The 16,373-nt window shown below is 39.0% G+C and overlaps 1 protein-coding gene across 5 annotated transcripts in view; it reads left to right on the top strand.

The window, feature by feature from the left end:
• Positions 1–16,373, top strand: part of kaznb (kazrin, periplakin interacting protein b) — a 106,471-nt gene that overhangs the window by 17,850 nt on the left and 72,248 nt on the right. For all 5 annotated transcript variants that reach the window (XR_005638883.1, XM_039796284.1, XM_039796285.1 and 2 more), the window contains exon 3: positions 5,558–5,715. Coding sequence is in view for 4 of the 5 variants with exons in the window: in XM_039796284.1 (XP_039652218.1) it covers positions 5,558–5,715 (158 nt within the window). In the remaining variant the exon portion in view is untranslated. The remainder of the gene's footprint in view (positions 1–5,557; positions 5,716–16,373) is intronic.

The following is a 16,373-nucleotide window of genomic DNA, read 5'->3' as shown; positions in this document are numbered from 1 at the left end:
CTTATGCGGAGACATGTACAATTTGGAGTATTTCAGAATAACTGTCGATTAACCCATCAACTGAATTTCCATGTATATTGTTTTAGCCATGCTAGTGTCTGTCTGTCTGTCTGTTGGTCAGTCTGTCACTTTAGTCCAGGCTGAAATATCTCAACAACTGTTAGATGGATTGATTTGAAAATCTGAACAGAGTACTGACATTGATGGTCCAAAAAAGATGAATCCTAGTGACTTTGGTGATCCATTGATTTACATTTGTGTATCAGAGTGCAATTTCTCAACAACTGTTGGATAGATAATATGAAATCTGGTGCAGACATCCATGTTCTCCTCGGGATAAATTGTTGTCAGTTTTGTGATCCAAAAACTTGCAAAACTGCATCTTTAGGTCAAAATGTTAATTGCCCAGTATTTAGTAAGTTTGTGACTAAATATCTGCACAACTAATGACCTACCCATCAGTCTCAGCTATACTTTGTGTTAAGTGCTAATTAGCAAATGTTCGTATGATAAAATTCTAAAATAAGATGCTCAACATAATAGTAAACATTATAACTGCTAGACATCTGCGTTTAAGTGTAGTCTTCTATTAGGTGCAAAGCACTGCTGTACCTACAATAAGTGCAGCTTCACAAAGCTGCTAGCATAGCCATTAACTATTACTTTCTAATTTTATTACTGTATGAGAGACAATCATCAAGTGTACTAGCGTCAAGTGAACAGTTCACTCTTGATAGACTCATAAGTAACAGAAATGCAATCAAAAGCCTATGACATAAATCTGTATTCTGCTTGCTTACATGCAGTAAAACAAGGTACAAAATATGCACAAAAGGTGTGTGTGTGATGTTCCTCTTTGGACCTGGCTGAATTGAGTGTCTGGATGAAGATCTGAGCCGATCAGATACAGTTTAGTATCTAAACAAGCTAAAACATAGCTGTTGTGAGGTGTGGGAACTGTGGAAAAGAGAATGAAACGGGGTCGCAAGGGATCCTCTCGCTCACTGTGGAGAGAGAAGAGACGCCTGGCAGTCTGCCTCAGCTCCTGCCTCCCTGATTGTTTTGGACAGATTCTCTGATTTCTCAGAGCTTTAGTTCTGGGGGAATACAACAACGTAAAGAAACCCAAAACCCATGTAGTTTGCTTTCCACAGAGGTCAATCTCTCTAAATCCACTGTCACAATTATGCACTCCATGTTCACATATTCCCAGCTTTGCCCATAAAGTCAGACAAAGCTCTGCACACACAAAAACTCCCATCTGCTCTGCATCAGAAATTAGTCGACACTAGCCAGAGGGAAAGGATCAAATGTGTTTTGAACTGTGGAAGTGTGACATTGGAGTGAAATGTGAAGTATTTGCTGTGTGTGGGCCAGACATGAAGATAAAAAAGACTTGAGATACTCTAAAATGCTAGCAATGCACAGTAGAATAGTATTTCTTTGGTGTAAGGTGTACAATTTCTCTGGGAAATTGCAACACGCAGACCATCAGCGGGTGAATTGGACCTTGCTGCAGATAGTAGTTCAGAACAATGAGGAAAACAGCTAAATTACAGGCTTGTGTTGATGCTGTCAGATACAGAAGGCTTCAGTTCTTTCTATGCAACGCAAACTTTGCTAAGCTATAATTGATCTGTCCAAATCCCTACGTTTGAACAAACATGCAGTTAGCTTTACAGCGGCATGTTTTCAAAAGCTTCAAAATGAACATTCGCTGTGGTGTTATACCCCTGATTTAGGTTCAATGCAGGCTTTGTCCCACAACAAGATTGTGTTGTGTATTTATTTGGCATCGGTGTAATTGAAATGTTGCCACGCTCTCTCTCTTTTGGGATTGCCTCAGATTCTCACTCAGACTCCCCCATCCTTTCATCCGACTCCGGGTATTTTGGGCTCCAAGTGTTAAGTTGTTGGAGCTTCCTAAAATGCCTTGGCAGAGGCTTGTTGGCCACTGTGACTCTGTGGCTGTTACAGTTGGTCCCCAAAGCGAGCAGAAGCAAAAGAGTAATTTTAATATTTTCATCACGATTTTTGGTGGGACAGCTGACTGAGCACATTTGAATAAATTTTACTGTATTGCACATCTGCATCAAAAAAGAAACCCTCCCTTGTTCATATTTTGTGCGATTTTGCAAATTAACAACGATAACATACAGACACTGGAACGGGTATTTTCCCAGAGGAGGGATTGCATTTTATGAGTGAGCTGTTTTTTTCTTTTCATATGCACATTATTCTCCTTTCACAAGGTTGTACAGCCTGACAAAGCCCCAACATGCCTCATTAGAGTTCATTGTTGATGTTGTTTTGCTCCTGTGGGTGGCTACAAAAATTGTAATGAGCTGTCCACATCTCACAGTCACAGAAGCACTGGGCCACCTGTGTGTGGGAGGGTGCGTCACAAAAAACACAATGTCCCTCTGATTTAAGTGATTGTACATTTTACATCAGAAATATAGATGTGAAGATTTACGAACCTGATGGGGGTGATCTTTCACATTGTTAGAAAAATGCTCCAGAATAAAGGATTTATTCATGAAATGTTTTTGGAAATAAAAAAGGACTCAACAATTATACATTAATCTCTGTCTATTCATCTCGGAATACACTGAAAATTTCTCTTTTTTTTTATAGTAAAATAACTTTAATTTTAAGGCATGTAGAGACAAGCTGAGAAAACTTTACACAATATCCTATTTATGTCTGTACAACACGAAAAAGGTTTTTGAAAGACATTTTTAAAACATTTAACTAATAAAGATTTTAGGCATACATAAATACAAAAAAATTTTATGGCATAAAATCAATTTAAATATACATTTACTGTATTATTGTTTTATTTCTTACATGTTTCTGTTGTATTGGTGTGTAGAAATAGTGAAACTATATATTTTTCTATTCTGTAATAATATTTAGATTTGTACATTTTATAGGCGTCGGTTTAATTTATCTTGTATTTTTGGGTTGCTGGCAGATTTATACTTTGTTATATTGACAAAATGATAAGTCAGACTTGTAGCTGAGGGGTAAAGACAGTTTAAAATGTTCTAAACAAAGACAAAAATGAAAGTATAGAAAGTTGGCAAACATTAACCAAACTGAACCTGGACTAATGGAAATAGCTATTTCTCACTAATCTATGATTTTCTCTCATCAAGATTCCTCTCCTGACATCTTCTCTGTACTATTAAAATGTTCCAGATCACAAATGGTCAGCTTCAACCAGCTGTTGTTGTATCTGATCAACAGTGTGAAAACATGGTTTGACGTTTCCTCACTTACTGTACCTATTCTCAGCAGAGGATCTCCATGCTGCTGCCTGGTCTGCTTCGCTCCAACCAGAAGAATATTAAATGTGCAGGCGGTGTCGGAAAGGTGCAGATGTAGCAGCCTGGAGTTTTAGCATTTGTTGTAATTTCACGTGTGAGAAGCAATCATTTATTACAAATGGTATCAACAAATTGAGCATCACATGGTGTTTCTGTCACATACTGTATCTCTGGGGCTTTATGGCTTTGGCCAGGAACTGTTGCATTTTGATTGAGATATGGTATGTTGACATATTTAGGGTGGTCAAAGTAACTTTGCTTTTATGAAAAGCCACCTGCCTTCTCCATCATGTATCACAGCGTGTGACAGAATGCATTCAGAAAACATTGAAAGTAGAGCAGAGAGGAGAAGAAGGTGTGTCTGTTCTCACGTTGACAGCATGTCATTTTCAGCAGCAACGTGCCATTACCCGACACGTTTGGCACGTCTTTGGGCCAGAGAGGTACATCTTGTAAATATTGAATGTGAAATTAGAATCCAATCGTCGGCCTCTGTAGTGAACATTTTATTTCCCCCTTCCACCCACCCAGACCTGATTTGATGTATGCTGCGCTGCCTGCAGGGCCGCTGTGTGCTCGTAAACATGCCTGTTTTTGCATGCTCCTGCAGTGCAAGAGAAGTGCTGGAAGGTTTGGCCATAAATCTTTGATCATTCTGCTGAAAAGCCGACCTTGACTGTCGTCAGTGAGTCACACATTGCCTCAGTCGCTCTGTCGCTCTCACCCCAAATTGACCTCTTAGGTGTCTATTTGTGTGAAAAGAATTGCCTTGACCTCCTTCAAACATGCTATCCCTGTGGTGACGAACACAGTTGGTCAATGGACCAACAATGGTTTTGATCAATTTGATTGCTTGATTTGATTAATTTGTTAATTTATTACAGAAACATGCCACATATTTGCTAGTTTTGGTTTCTCAAGGAAGCATTTGCTGCTTTTTATATCATACATTGAATATATTTGGGTTCTTGACGGTTCATCAAAGAAAAGAAAGAATTTGAAGACCTCTACTGTCTCTCTTTTCTTTCATTGCATAACCTAAACAATTGAAAAAACCCTTACCATACAGTTCCGCCTTTTGTTTCCCCTTCAGTAGTTATAAAGTTGGAAAAATCATTTTAGTCCACAAGTTGTATAATGTTGAAAATATTAAAATTCAAGTTTTTCTTGACTGCACCGCTCCATCTAATGGAAATATTCTAGATCTCGTGTGCATCATTTTAGACACATCTCTTCAAAGTTCAACCTGCCATATCTTTGGAAACTTTGCATACTAATAAGTGTCTCACAGTTTGACTCAATCATTTGACTTTGTCCTTGATATCATTTATATGACTCTTGTTTTGGTGGCAGTATTGTGTTTTATCATGTAACTGCATGCAGCTACTATTTGTCACACTTATTCTCTGTAAACAGGGCACTTCTGCAAATGTGAGCATGCTCTCACTAAGTTTACATGTATAATATAAAGGAATCAATCAATCAATCAATCAATCAATCAATCACAAACTTGAAAGTGTTGCTCTCAACTAGAATGTAAGATAGAAGTATGTGTTTGGCTTCATGAGTTGAGTAATTCCTGTAGCAGGCCGAATAATCCAACGAATGATAGATCATGTAAATATCTGTAAACTGTACCACGAGCTGTGATACTCATGTTATGTTAGTTACTATATATGTTTTCCACGTCTCCTGGGCTGCTCTGACAAAATGCTCTTCTATCACCCTGCTGGCTTGTTTTGAGACTTACGTCAGTGAAAACATTTAAGTATTGATCAGACATTTCTATATTTCCACCCACACCGCCCTCTGAGCAAACTCTGGGCAATCTCTAAAAAAACAAAAAAACACAAAAAGACATTTCTGAGCTCCACATTGCCTCTGACTGAACAAACCCAACCGAATAGAAATTATTACTGGGACTCTCCATAAAAAAAACTATACAATGGGTTGAGTTTCTGTGTCTTAGTAATGGATTTAGCCTAATGATTCCCCTCTTGTCCAAATGAGGGATTATTCTGAAGAGGAGAACAATGGAGGATGAAGGAAGTGTCTCAGATCACATGAGTCTGATCCAGAAAACCCCACTAGAGAGAGAGAGGAAGCAAACTTAGGAGCGCCTCCATGGCAGTACAGGAAAACGCAGATCGTCATGAATGCTTGTGTTTCTGTGTCTTGTATGCGTTTTCATTTGGTTTTACAACTCTCCTTGGCCTCTTTTGCAGCGGTCCAGTCTCTCAACAGCCTGAACGACCAGATTGCTCAGTTCATGGTGACCAGACCTTGTAGCCTGGCTCACGAGGACAAGGCCTTCATGCTGGGAGAAAGGGACACCTTGAAGAAGTCCATGACTCTGATGAGACACCTACTCGTGGATGCTCAGGTACAGCCTCTATCTCCTCACAGTCAAAGGTTACTCAGTGCATGCTTGTCCCTCTGACTAAGATACAGGTTTTAGTGCAAGTTGTTTACGAGAAGGTTTACACAAGCAAAACCATCTGCCTGGCTCAGTGTGGTCTGCTGTAGTCTTGCTTTGCCAGACCATCCACACGCTGCGGAGCAGAGGAGGGTCTGGTTAGTCCACATAGCATTCTGGGATGGGAGAAAAACGTGCTCTGGTTTATTGGCATTTCTTTAAACCAATCACAATCGTCTTGGGCGGCGCTAAGCTCCGCACGGAGCCGCTGCAAAAGAGCCTCGGGAAGGAACTTGTTTTGGTGGAACATGTGTACGTTCAAAAGTTGTTTTAGTCGTGCGAGAGAAAACTTTGATTGGACAGATAGTCTAGCTAGCTGTCTCAACGTACCATGCAGAGATCTGAGGAGCAGTTAACCATAGACCTCATAAATCGACCGGAGTTTAACATTCCAACACAAAGAAAACAGAAGAAAATGGACAACTGTGAAAAGACATGCATCCGGCGGAATTTCCTGCGGCACCGGAGCAATCCCGGAAGTGGAACGTTGAGGATATAGACGTAAGTCTGCTAAGGCTCAGTAGGAACTGGCTGGTTTACGGTGGTTGTCATTTACTTTACGTCAACCTTTAGCCAACAGACAGATAAATGAATTAATGTAAATTAAGTTGTTTTTTATTATGTCATGCATACAATTATTCCCAGCTCACGTGGGCTTACAAGACACCATAAATGCAAATAATCCAGAACCAGCCAACAACTTTCACAATCAAATCTTTAGACCTTTATCTTTGGAGAAATCAGAGTAAATATTAGTGTATGTTGGCTTCTTTTCCAGACTTTTGAGACAAAGCTAGTACATTTAAATACCAATAATAAACAACCATTCCTATTTTGTTAATGTTAATTAATTTTGGTCAAAATCTTTTTGGGGGTTTAGGGGGACATCAGTATTTCTAAAATCTATGGCCCTAAATTTATCAACAACAACTTATGCTGCTGTTTTTTATAAGTCCTAATCAGGTGGTCACTGTAGTTTACAATTACCCATTCTTCCTCTCACTCTGTCATTCCGCGTACTTGTACGCGTATGTACATTCATATTCTTTATCCAATGAAGTCTCTTTTTCCCACGGCACGTCAGTGTGACGTCTACTCGAGGTTAAATCCACAGTTTGTTCATCCCTGAACTGGAATGAAACATTTGCTCACAGCATTGTCCAACATTGTGAAAACTTTGGCAACTTCAGCTGTTATGAACAACTGATGGTTAAACAGTTTTTTTCCCTTTTAATCCTCAGTATCCAGGGAAGGGAAATTCTTGTTTCTATCCAATAATCTTGGCTGTAGTTTCTTTAGAGTTACTTCTAGAGATGCAAATCACTTTCAGTCTTAAGGGGTAAAGCAAATCATGTGTGCGTTCACATATTTTGCTTTAAAAAAAATAAGTAATCAAAATAATACATCTTTTCCTCTTTCTTCTCTGATTCCGATGATAATTCATCCTTATAGTTTTGCTTCCATTTGTCCTTTCATTTATATTCCTTCAACATTTTGATGAATGTCAGATGAATCTTGACATAGTGATGCATTTGGTTCCTCCATTAGCACCATCGCTGACGTGCATGATGGATACGGAGTCCCCCCGCTGCCATTCTCCTGGAGATATTTTCTCTGACGTGGTGTCATTGATTAAAGGGAAGGTAATTCAGCAAAAGGCCATTGCTTTCACCTCAGCTCAGTTGTATGCAAGCTGGAGTGAAAGATTGTTAGCCCGCAGTCAGTTTTTTTCTGTTAGTCAGGAACATAGCATTGGGAGGTGATGGATGAGTGGGAACCTCAGCCGCGGATGGAGTGCCGATTATCTCCCCAAGAAGTTGTACTTGGAGAAAAAGTTTGCCTGTAGTTCAATGTTAAGTGAAGCGCTCAGGCACGTCAGCATGAAAGCTTTCTCTGCTTGCTGGCCTTGTTTATGTCAGACGGTACACCTACAACCTTTACATGTTCTAAAGTTTCTTTCTTCGAAGGAGTGCAGGATGGAGGCCTCTGTCAGCTGGGGGCTTGTTGCTCTGAACTGTCAGGACGAAACGAATCAGCAGGGGATGCTGACATGTGATGTGACTGACAGTTGCTATGACAATATGTTTGTTTACTCTGGGGCTACAGCCAAGCCCAAAAGAGAGATACTGTGTCCCAAACTGGGAGTCGCTGGGTTCTTTTGATACGGGAAACACTGTTTGTAGAAGAGGGAAACGGCATGCAAGGGGGGAACAGACTTTAACACGAGACCAGATCCTAAATGAAAGATGCTGTAAGAGGTTTGGGACACAGAGTTTCCTGTATTATAGCATACCTCCTTGGTTGGGGGCTTGCTTTAGGTTATGGTTGCATAAAATATAATGAAATATGATGCAGTAGCCTCTCAGGCATTCTGTATTACTTTCAAATATAAATTCTCGTGTAGATCAACTCTTTTCATTTAATGTTATCTCTGCTGAGTCAACACACATGTAGGCATGATTCACTCTTTCTCCTCTTTTGTGTCTTTAGTTTGGGGAAGTAACCTTTTTAAATATGCATGTGGCACCTGTTCACATCAATGATAAATGAATGCATTTTAATTCATTAATAAACCCCGGGACTTTAATAGCGCAGATGTGTTTCAGCAAGACTTCTGCTAATTTTCCAAACTTTCTGCACATTCAATGCATATTCCACATATCTGTGTTTTCTGTGTTCTAGTTTTCAGAACATTATAAAAATAATTGCTTTTAAAAAGTGATGGGGACATTTCCCATCGTCCCAAGTGTAAATGACACCTATGATGAGGTCAACTTAAAGTAACTCTAGTTACTTGTAAATGTTAAAAAGCTAAACCTAATTAGACGAAAGGTTTGAAAGGTTTCATATTTAATATGAACTGTATTTGATACTGGATTCAGATTCAAGACACAACACTAGTCTCTGTACTTAATTCACCTTATCTGAGCAGCAAGATTGAGCTTTGAGGCTCCCTATCATCACTCAGGCTACAACAGACGGACAAAATAATTGTGGCTATATTATGCATCAGATTTCTTTGTTCTCCGAGTCTCAGAGGTCAAAGTCAAGTGTGATCTTATCCCACATAGAGGAGCTCGGCTAATCCAAGGGTTTTGCATTCATGGAGAGTGTTTCTGCTGTCAGATGTAAATATGAAAGTAGTCTAGCCCTCCTTCTCTTCTACTCTTTTTTTTAACGTCTGGTCTCCCATTTCAAAGTGCCTGCTATTCTCTGCTGTTCAGGCTCTGATGTTCAGTATTTAGTACTGCCAGTAGTGTGGTGAGACTTTAACTGCTGGTCTGAGAGAACCCTCCAAAGCTTAATGTCAGTCAAGAAACCTTGTTTTTTCTATATTATGTGTATCTTTTGAAAAAAAAATCCCACACCAAATGGTTCAGTTTGTGGAAATCAGGGTAAAAACATCATCTGATGAATTCAGCATTTAAATTTTAAGTCCACGGCCACTAAAAGGCAGAAAATTAATTTAGAGGGGATTTGAATAGTTTCTATTTGAATGCTGTCCCAGAATTGATTGCCTCATTTGTCATTTGCACAGATGAATTATTTATGTCCCTGTTGCTGTGCTGGGATGACTAATCAAATGCATTTCAGAGGGTGTGGAAGTTGTGAATTGATGAAGTGGAGTGTTGCACTGCATTAGCTACTTTGGTTGAGGAGTCAGCTGGGCTACAATGGCAGCCTGATGATGGCGTGACAAAGGAGACGTTGCTCACCATAATTCTCTAAAAATGCAGAGATCTGATCCACTCTCTCAGGGTGAGAAGAGACTTTGACTTAGTGAAACATCTCAACTATCGGATGGATTGACAATGACATTTGGTCAGATATCCACTACACCTAGAGGATAAATAACTAATAACTTTGGTGATGACTTTTCATCTAGTGCCACCAGCAGGTCATCTACTAGATGGATGTCTTGAACATTTGGTACAGGTTATCTTCTTCTCCTTTGCCGCCTCACAGTCTCAAAGAGGCATAATCTTTACATAGAGTCAGTGGGTTCAAAAGAAAGCTCAGCAACGTATGACAAGAAATGAAACTAAAGAGTTACCTATGAGCTAGAAATCATAGCTGATTGTGGCAGAGCAGTAAGCTGCCAGTTTATTTTCATTTCAATTTCAAAGTTGGCAGATCTACCTTAATTCATTATTGACCACAGAAGAATGAAAGGAGCAATATCAGCCCAGAGTCAAATAGATTTGGAGGCTAGATAAATGATCCAGTGAGATTTGGGTTGTCTTGCACTTGTTAGTGAGAAAATGGATCAGTTCAAATCTGGTGCATAATGAGCTAATAAACCATTTGACACACAGAGAGATGGAGAAGAGAAACAGAGAAAGATACATAATCAGGGACAAAGAGGACAAAGGTGGTCCAGGGATTGCAGCAAAAATGTAACCCAATCCTGAAATTAGGTTATCATTTATGAGATCCTTTTTATGTCTGGCTGTCTTTGTTCGGTAAGTATGTTTGAAAACAAAGAAACCTCAGTTATCATCTCATGCCTCATTTCGAGATGTGTTTTACCCTATTGGAAATCAGTCCACTGTGAATCCTTTGCATGTATTTCAATGTTACAGCCCTTGTTTTGCAGTGTGAGCTGAAGTGGTCTGGACTTCAAAGAGCTGGGGTTGCTTTTTTTTTAACTACTGCAGTTTTATCTGGTAGTCGTCTCTCACCAGTTTCCACATTTGTACTACCCACTCAGAAACACCAAGGGAACAAAAAAGATTAATGAGTATGCATTAAAATGACCATATTGGAGCTGACTGCAGAAAAGATTTAAAAAAAAACGTCTGTCACAGTTGATGATTAGGCAAACCTGAGTGCAGGGATAAAATGACAGTAGATTTATATTTCCTGATATGGCATGATAGATGCGATTGATTCCAAATGCCATGAGGCAGACTGGTTAATTTCTGTGTTCTTCCCAGATCCCGTCACATTGTTATAAACACACACACACACACACACACACACACACACACACACACACACACACACACACACACACACACACACACACACACACACACACACACACACACACACACACACACACACATAGACACACACACACACACACTCTCACAGTAATCTCTCATCCAATCAAACAAATGCCTTTGTAACTAAAGGAGGTATCTAACTTTCACTGGGGATGTTTTTAAGATGACAATATGGCCTCTGTCAGACGAAATGATGTATGCCAGATTGTGAGACTTCATCATCCTTCAGCCTCTCCAGAAATTGTCTGTTGATGCGGTTCAGGATGTTTAAGTCTGACGTGGTCGGGGCGCGCATGTTTCTATGGAAACCCAGAGCACTGTCACAAAGCTGATCCGGATCACTACACGCATCTTTCTGCTGATCAAAGGTGTTCACCTCAATTTCAGAGAAGTTTGGGTGATATAAAATGCCTCTCTCCCTGTCAATCTCCTCTTGAGTGACATACTGTTTGTGTTCATTGCAGCCCTTCTGTTGTGGAGTTGTTTGTTTCTGGCTGTTCTGGATAAGTGTCTGGGATTGGCTTGGGTCAGCGCTGAGACGGCTTCGCGTCCTCCTGTGACTTTCTCTGCCAACTACAGAAAACTTAAAGTTCCTTAAGAGATTTTCACAGCATATATGTGAGCCCACCTTCTACTTAATTTTGTTTTGACATATTCAGAGAGAAAAAAAACTGATCTATTAGTCAATTATTTTAGCATTCAGCCCTAGCATCTTTGTGTTGCTGCTGCGGCTGGATTCGCCTCCACAGGACTGAAATGTGAATAATTCATGAGAAAACAGCTGCTTCTGTGTACACAGCAGACATGAGTAGGGACACTAATGTGACATAGAACAACATTGGTGTGCCTTTTGTTTTGCTTATCTCAAACATGTCAGCTCAGCCTCCTGAACACAGTGTTCATCCTGTCTTGTTAACTTTAAAACCTTCTTGCACAACCCCTAATCAAAGGCAGAATTTCTGCAGAGACGAGAAGAGTGTGGAATCGAAGATGGGATACTTGTTATCAAAGCCATTGAGTTCCCTGTTGACCTTAGACAATATTTAAATGCTCCCCTGCCTCCACAGCTTGTGGGGTGGTGCAGGAAATATAAATGATTATCCCTGATTCTCTGCCAGAAGCAATCGCTCTGAGGAGTCAGGCCAGGCGGGCATGTGGCCCAGAGCTGCTTCAAACACCTTTTTTTTTTCTTAAACAACACACACTTTTAGGTTTTTTTATTCGATCCCTGTACCTTTATTTGCCCACTGATAATTTCACTGTTTTGTAGCTCTATTAGTTTTCAGATTTACATGCTGTGAAATGCTTCTAACTTTTATTCATCCTAATATGATGCACCTTTGTGCAGGTAGGGTTTGTAGTTGTGATTAAGTTACTTCAGTGTTCAAATGTTTGTTCTACAGTATGAGATGTTCACATTCTTCCTCTTTCAAAAAGAAATCTAATAGTATAACAGATTAGATAAAAAAACTGGGAGGAAAGGGGTTCTTAAAGAGGTAATATGAAGCAGTAATATACATTTATATATAGTAATAACATTACTGTTTATAGATGATTTTCAATTGGAACCTGAAATTTAAAACATTTAAATTTAAAAAAACGTTAACAACATAGGATTTTAAGAGTAAATATAACACTATATGACGTGTTTAGATATTTTTTTCTTTACTTTTAAGAGTTTAACGATCTTTATTATTATCTCTCTGGAAGTTTTACTGTAAATTTTAGCAATGCACAAAACAAAGACAATAATTCAGCATATAATACCTAGAAAAAATACATGAAATCCCATCATATGGCTAATGGAGCTTGCCCCTTCTGAAAGTAATTGTGTTTGTGGTCTCCTGCCACACAATCTTGTAATCTGGTCATGTAATCCGGAGTAATTCAAATAAACAGAGGTGCTGTCCGTTTGTAATTCCACCATGTAAATCAGGGTGTTAAAGACCACCAGACCTCACCACTGGTGTTCAGAATTAGCCCCTTTACCCATCATTACACCCGTCTCATGGGTCCAGACCAGACACAGTTCTGCTCTGTGAAGAGTACACCGCCAGGTGGTCATTATACAAACACACTGTTCTCCCACAGATTAGGTCAAACTGCTAAAATCCATCAAACATGCTTTATGCTTTATTATTTTGGTTTGTTATAATTAGTCAATGCATTTCCTTAATTGTTCTTAATTGTACAGTAAAGAGTAAATGTGAAAGTGTAGAAAATTAAGTTAATTTAGGTGGTACACAATGAATTTAGTGCTACAGCAGTCAGCAGGTAAAGCCATAGAGACTTTAGAGACCCTACAGTAACAGCTTAGTAAAAGCAAAATCTAGTAAAGATTTTGATGCTTAAATCTGTGGGGATTTTCCGTCAGTGTCTCATATTTTGTTCGTTTAAATGTGTTTACTTTGTGCTTTGGATGCATGATACTGAATATATATATATATATATATATATATATATATATATATATATATCATGCTTCACTTGGCCCTAATCCACACGGTCCCCACTGAATTTACCAATTTACCATATTGCTCATATATTAAAATTTCACTGCTTCATCTCATCACTTCCTGGAAACAAGATGACATGTTAAGGGAATAAAATGGCCACAAATATTAAAACGGAAAGATTTACCAATCAAGCATGGCAAAGTGTAAATGCAGGAAATAGGATCAGAAATGTCAAACACAAATGCTTGTAATGGAAAAACCTAATTTCAGTATGTTTATATAAGCCTATTATTAAAAATGGAAGCAGTCGGTTTGATTGTGCTGTTTACGTCTTCTTGTGTAATGAATCATGCTCTTAATGTGCTATTCTGTTCTTTCCCAGCCTGGTTAGTATTCATGGTTACAATTGCTCTCCTCGACTCCTACTCTGAATCCTCTTACGCTCTCCTATGGTTTTTCATGTATGAATTTGTTAGTGTGTGATGCTGGCTGGTTGCAGCGCTTTGCTCTGCTTGGATGCTCCACTTATTGCAGTTTGACTGCTTCAGTGAGAACACGTTTCCAGGGATCTCAGCTGAAAAGCCTATCAGCATGCATAATCATGCATCGCTGTTGCGAGATTACTGAATCTTAACTTTTTTTTTTTTTTTACAATTCCCTGGAGAGCAATTCTCCTCTGTCATGAATCTTTGTGATTTCTTTTGGGTAAGCAGATGGTATTTTAATGAACTCCACAGAAGACATTTTAATGTGACACTTGTCCTTTTGCAACCCTGACATAAACTGCCAGGCAGGTGCTTTTAAGGAGAGCTATACTTGTTTTTATTTGGAGGCATGGTGAGGCTCAACATTTCTGTTGGGCATTGTAAATCACCCACGGAGTCACATTCAAGGTCTAAATTCACTTAATTTTTATTATTTAATAATGAATGAATGATTAATGATCTATATGTATTTTGAGCTTCCAGAACGGTACTTAATGTACTGTGTAAGTCATCAGAAGTTAAACATATTTTATCTTAAGTCATTTTTTTCAGTCTGGACATTTACATTTTTATTACAATATTTCTTTTTATGTTTTCAAAAACTTTCCCAGGTCCCTGCAAAATTAGACTCAGCAGGTTTCCAGTTTGTCAGGCTGAAATCAGTTCTGCTTGTTTACCATGCAAGATAGCACCATATTTGGTTCAGAGCATATCTGTTTTGAAAATAGACCTCCAGTGGAACAATTTGAGAGCTGTTGCTGTAGATGACTAGCATCTCTGCTTCTTTTAGTTTTCTAGTTTTTCAGTAATCTAGTTACCAGCCGCAACATCGACGCTGGTATTGTTTTCACCTTGTGAGTCTGTGTGTGTGTGTGTGTGTGCGTGTGTGTGTGTGTGTGTGTGTGCGTGCGTGTGTCATCATGGCAAAATGTGATCCTGGAGACACCTACTGTAGCAGGAACTACCACAGAGGCAGTTTTGAGTACTTTGCCAGGTGGATTGCTAGGTATATGTTCGTCTGTCTCTCTGCAGCCAGATTTTATCACTGTGATAAGAGAAAAGAAAAGCATCAAATCTGAGAAGCTGGAACCAGTAAATGTTTGTCATTATTGTTTAAAATCTGACTTAAACAATTATCGAGTATCAAAATATTAACACATACATTTTCTGACCATTGACATATCGATTCATCGTTGCAGCTCAAGATCATAGTATACTTTCAACCCTGTCCTTTAAAATGACCTGCTAAAACATCAGCATGTTAGCATTGTCATTGTGAGCATGTTGGCATGCTGATGTTTAGCTCATTTAGCTCAAACGCTGTGCCTCAGTACAGCCTTACAGAGCTGCTTGAATGACTGTAGTCTTGTTAGCAGGCAGGCAGAGTGGGAGAGGTTGCCACATCAACATAAAGAGGAAACACTTTATACACCCACCATCCATGCCTTCAGTCAGTGCTGTACAAAAAGGTAACACCTTGGAAAAAACATAATCAAGGTAGCATTTATTTCATAACCTAAACAACAACTCAGCAATTTTATGAATATTACACAGATATTGTGTCATTTTACAGTATATTATACTTTAATGCATGTTCCATCATGTTGGATTATAATTGAGATTTTATACATGTCAGCAGGGTAAGACAGAAAGAGGATGTACCAACTGTGCGGCTGTGTATTTAAGTATAAGAGCGCTATACTGTACTCTCCAGCCTTTCTGCCTCATTTTTTATCTTTAGTCATGCAATGTCTCTTTAGGGAGTAGTGGGATGACTATTATGTTTTCAAAGCCTTGTGTAATGAAAGGTGGCTTTCAGGTCTTGAAGAATTGTAGTCCAATGTGATTGTTATCATTGGTAAACAAAGTGCCTTTGATTGTGGATCAACAAATACTCTTTTTGTCCTTCTTCCTGCTTCACTCCCGCTTTAGTTGATCTGACTTTGTGTTTGTCTCCATTTCATTCTCCTCTTCCTGACAGAATCACAAATACAAACAGCAAGGCGGCCCACATATTTACCCAAACGCGTGCACATACAAAGCACTCATACAGTCTTATTAGATGCACAAACACTTTAAACACCAAGGGCAATAAACACACAAGGACATGTCTGCAAGGAAACTGCTTAGGTACACACTCTGGAGCATATTCATCGTTCAGCATGACTGTAAAATTATACTATGGTAATTAGTTTGCCCACATGCAAACTTTTTAGAAACATTTCATTGTTTTGCTTGCCATGGATCTTAGTATTAATGCCCTGTTCTAATCCCTTACAAGAGCTCAACTCCCTGAGCCAGACAAGTTTTGGATTCAGACAAACTAATTTAGCATGCAGATTAATGCAATTCCAAGCCCCTGCAGGAGCCAGCTTATTAAACACATTTAAATCACATACATTTACAATTAGAATAAGTTGGAGCCATTAAATAAAAGACATAATACAAAAGTATCTCATCAGCACAGTTTGTCTATCCAAACACATTTGCACAAGTGCTTTGCCCTTTTGCACTGAAGCATATGTAAAGTAGTCATACCCTCTAACTGTAGTCACAGTCTTAAACAGGTTTTCAGGCAGGAAAACGAACCTCCTTTTCCTTCAATTATATTCATG

This window comes from Perca fluviatilis, chromosome 4, assembly GCF_010015445.1.
Source record: "Perca fluviatilis chromosome 4, GENO_Pfluv_1.0, whole genome shotgun sequence".
NCBI classification, from domain to species: Eukaryota; Metazoa; Chordata; class Actinopteri; order Perciformes; family Percidae; genus Perca; species Perca fluviatilis.
The sequence above is the reverse complement of the archived record's forward strand: the minus strand, read 5'-3'. Positions and strand labels throughout refer to the sequence as shown.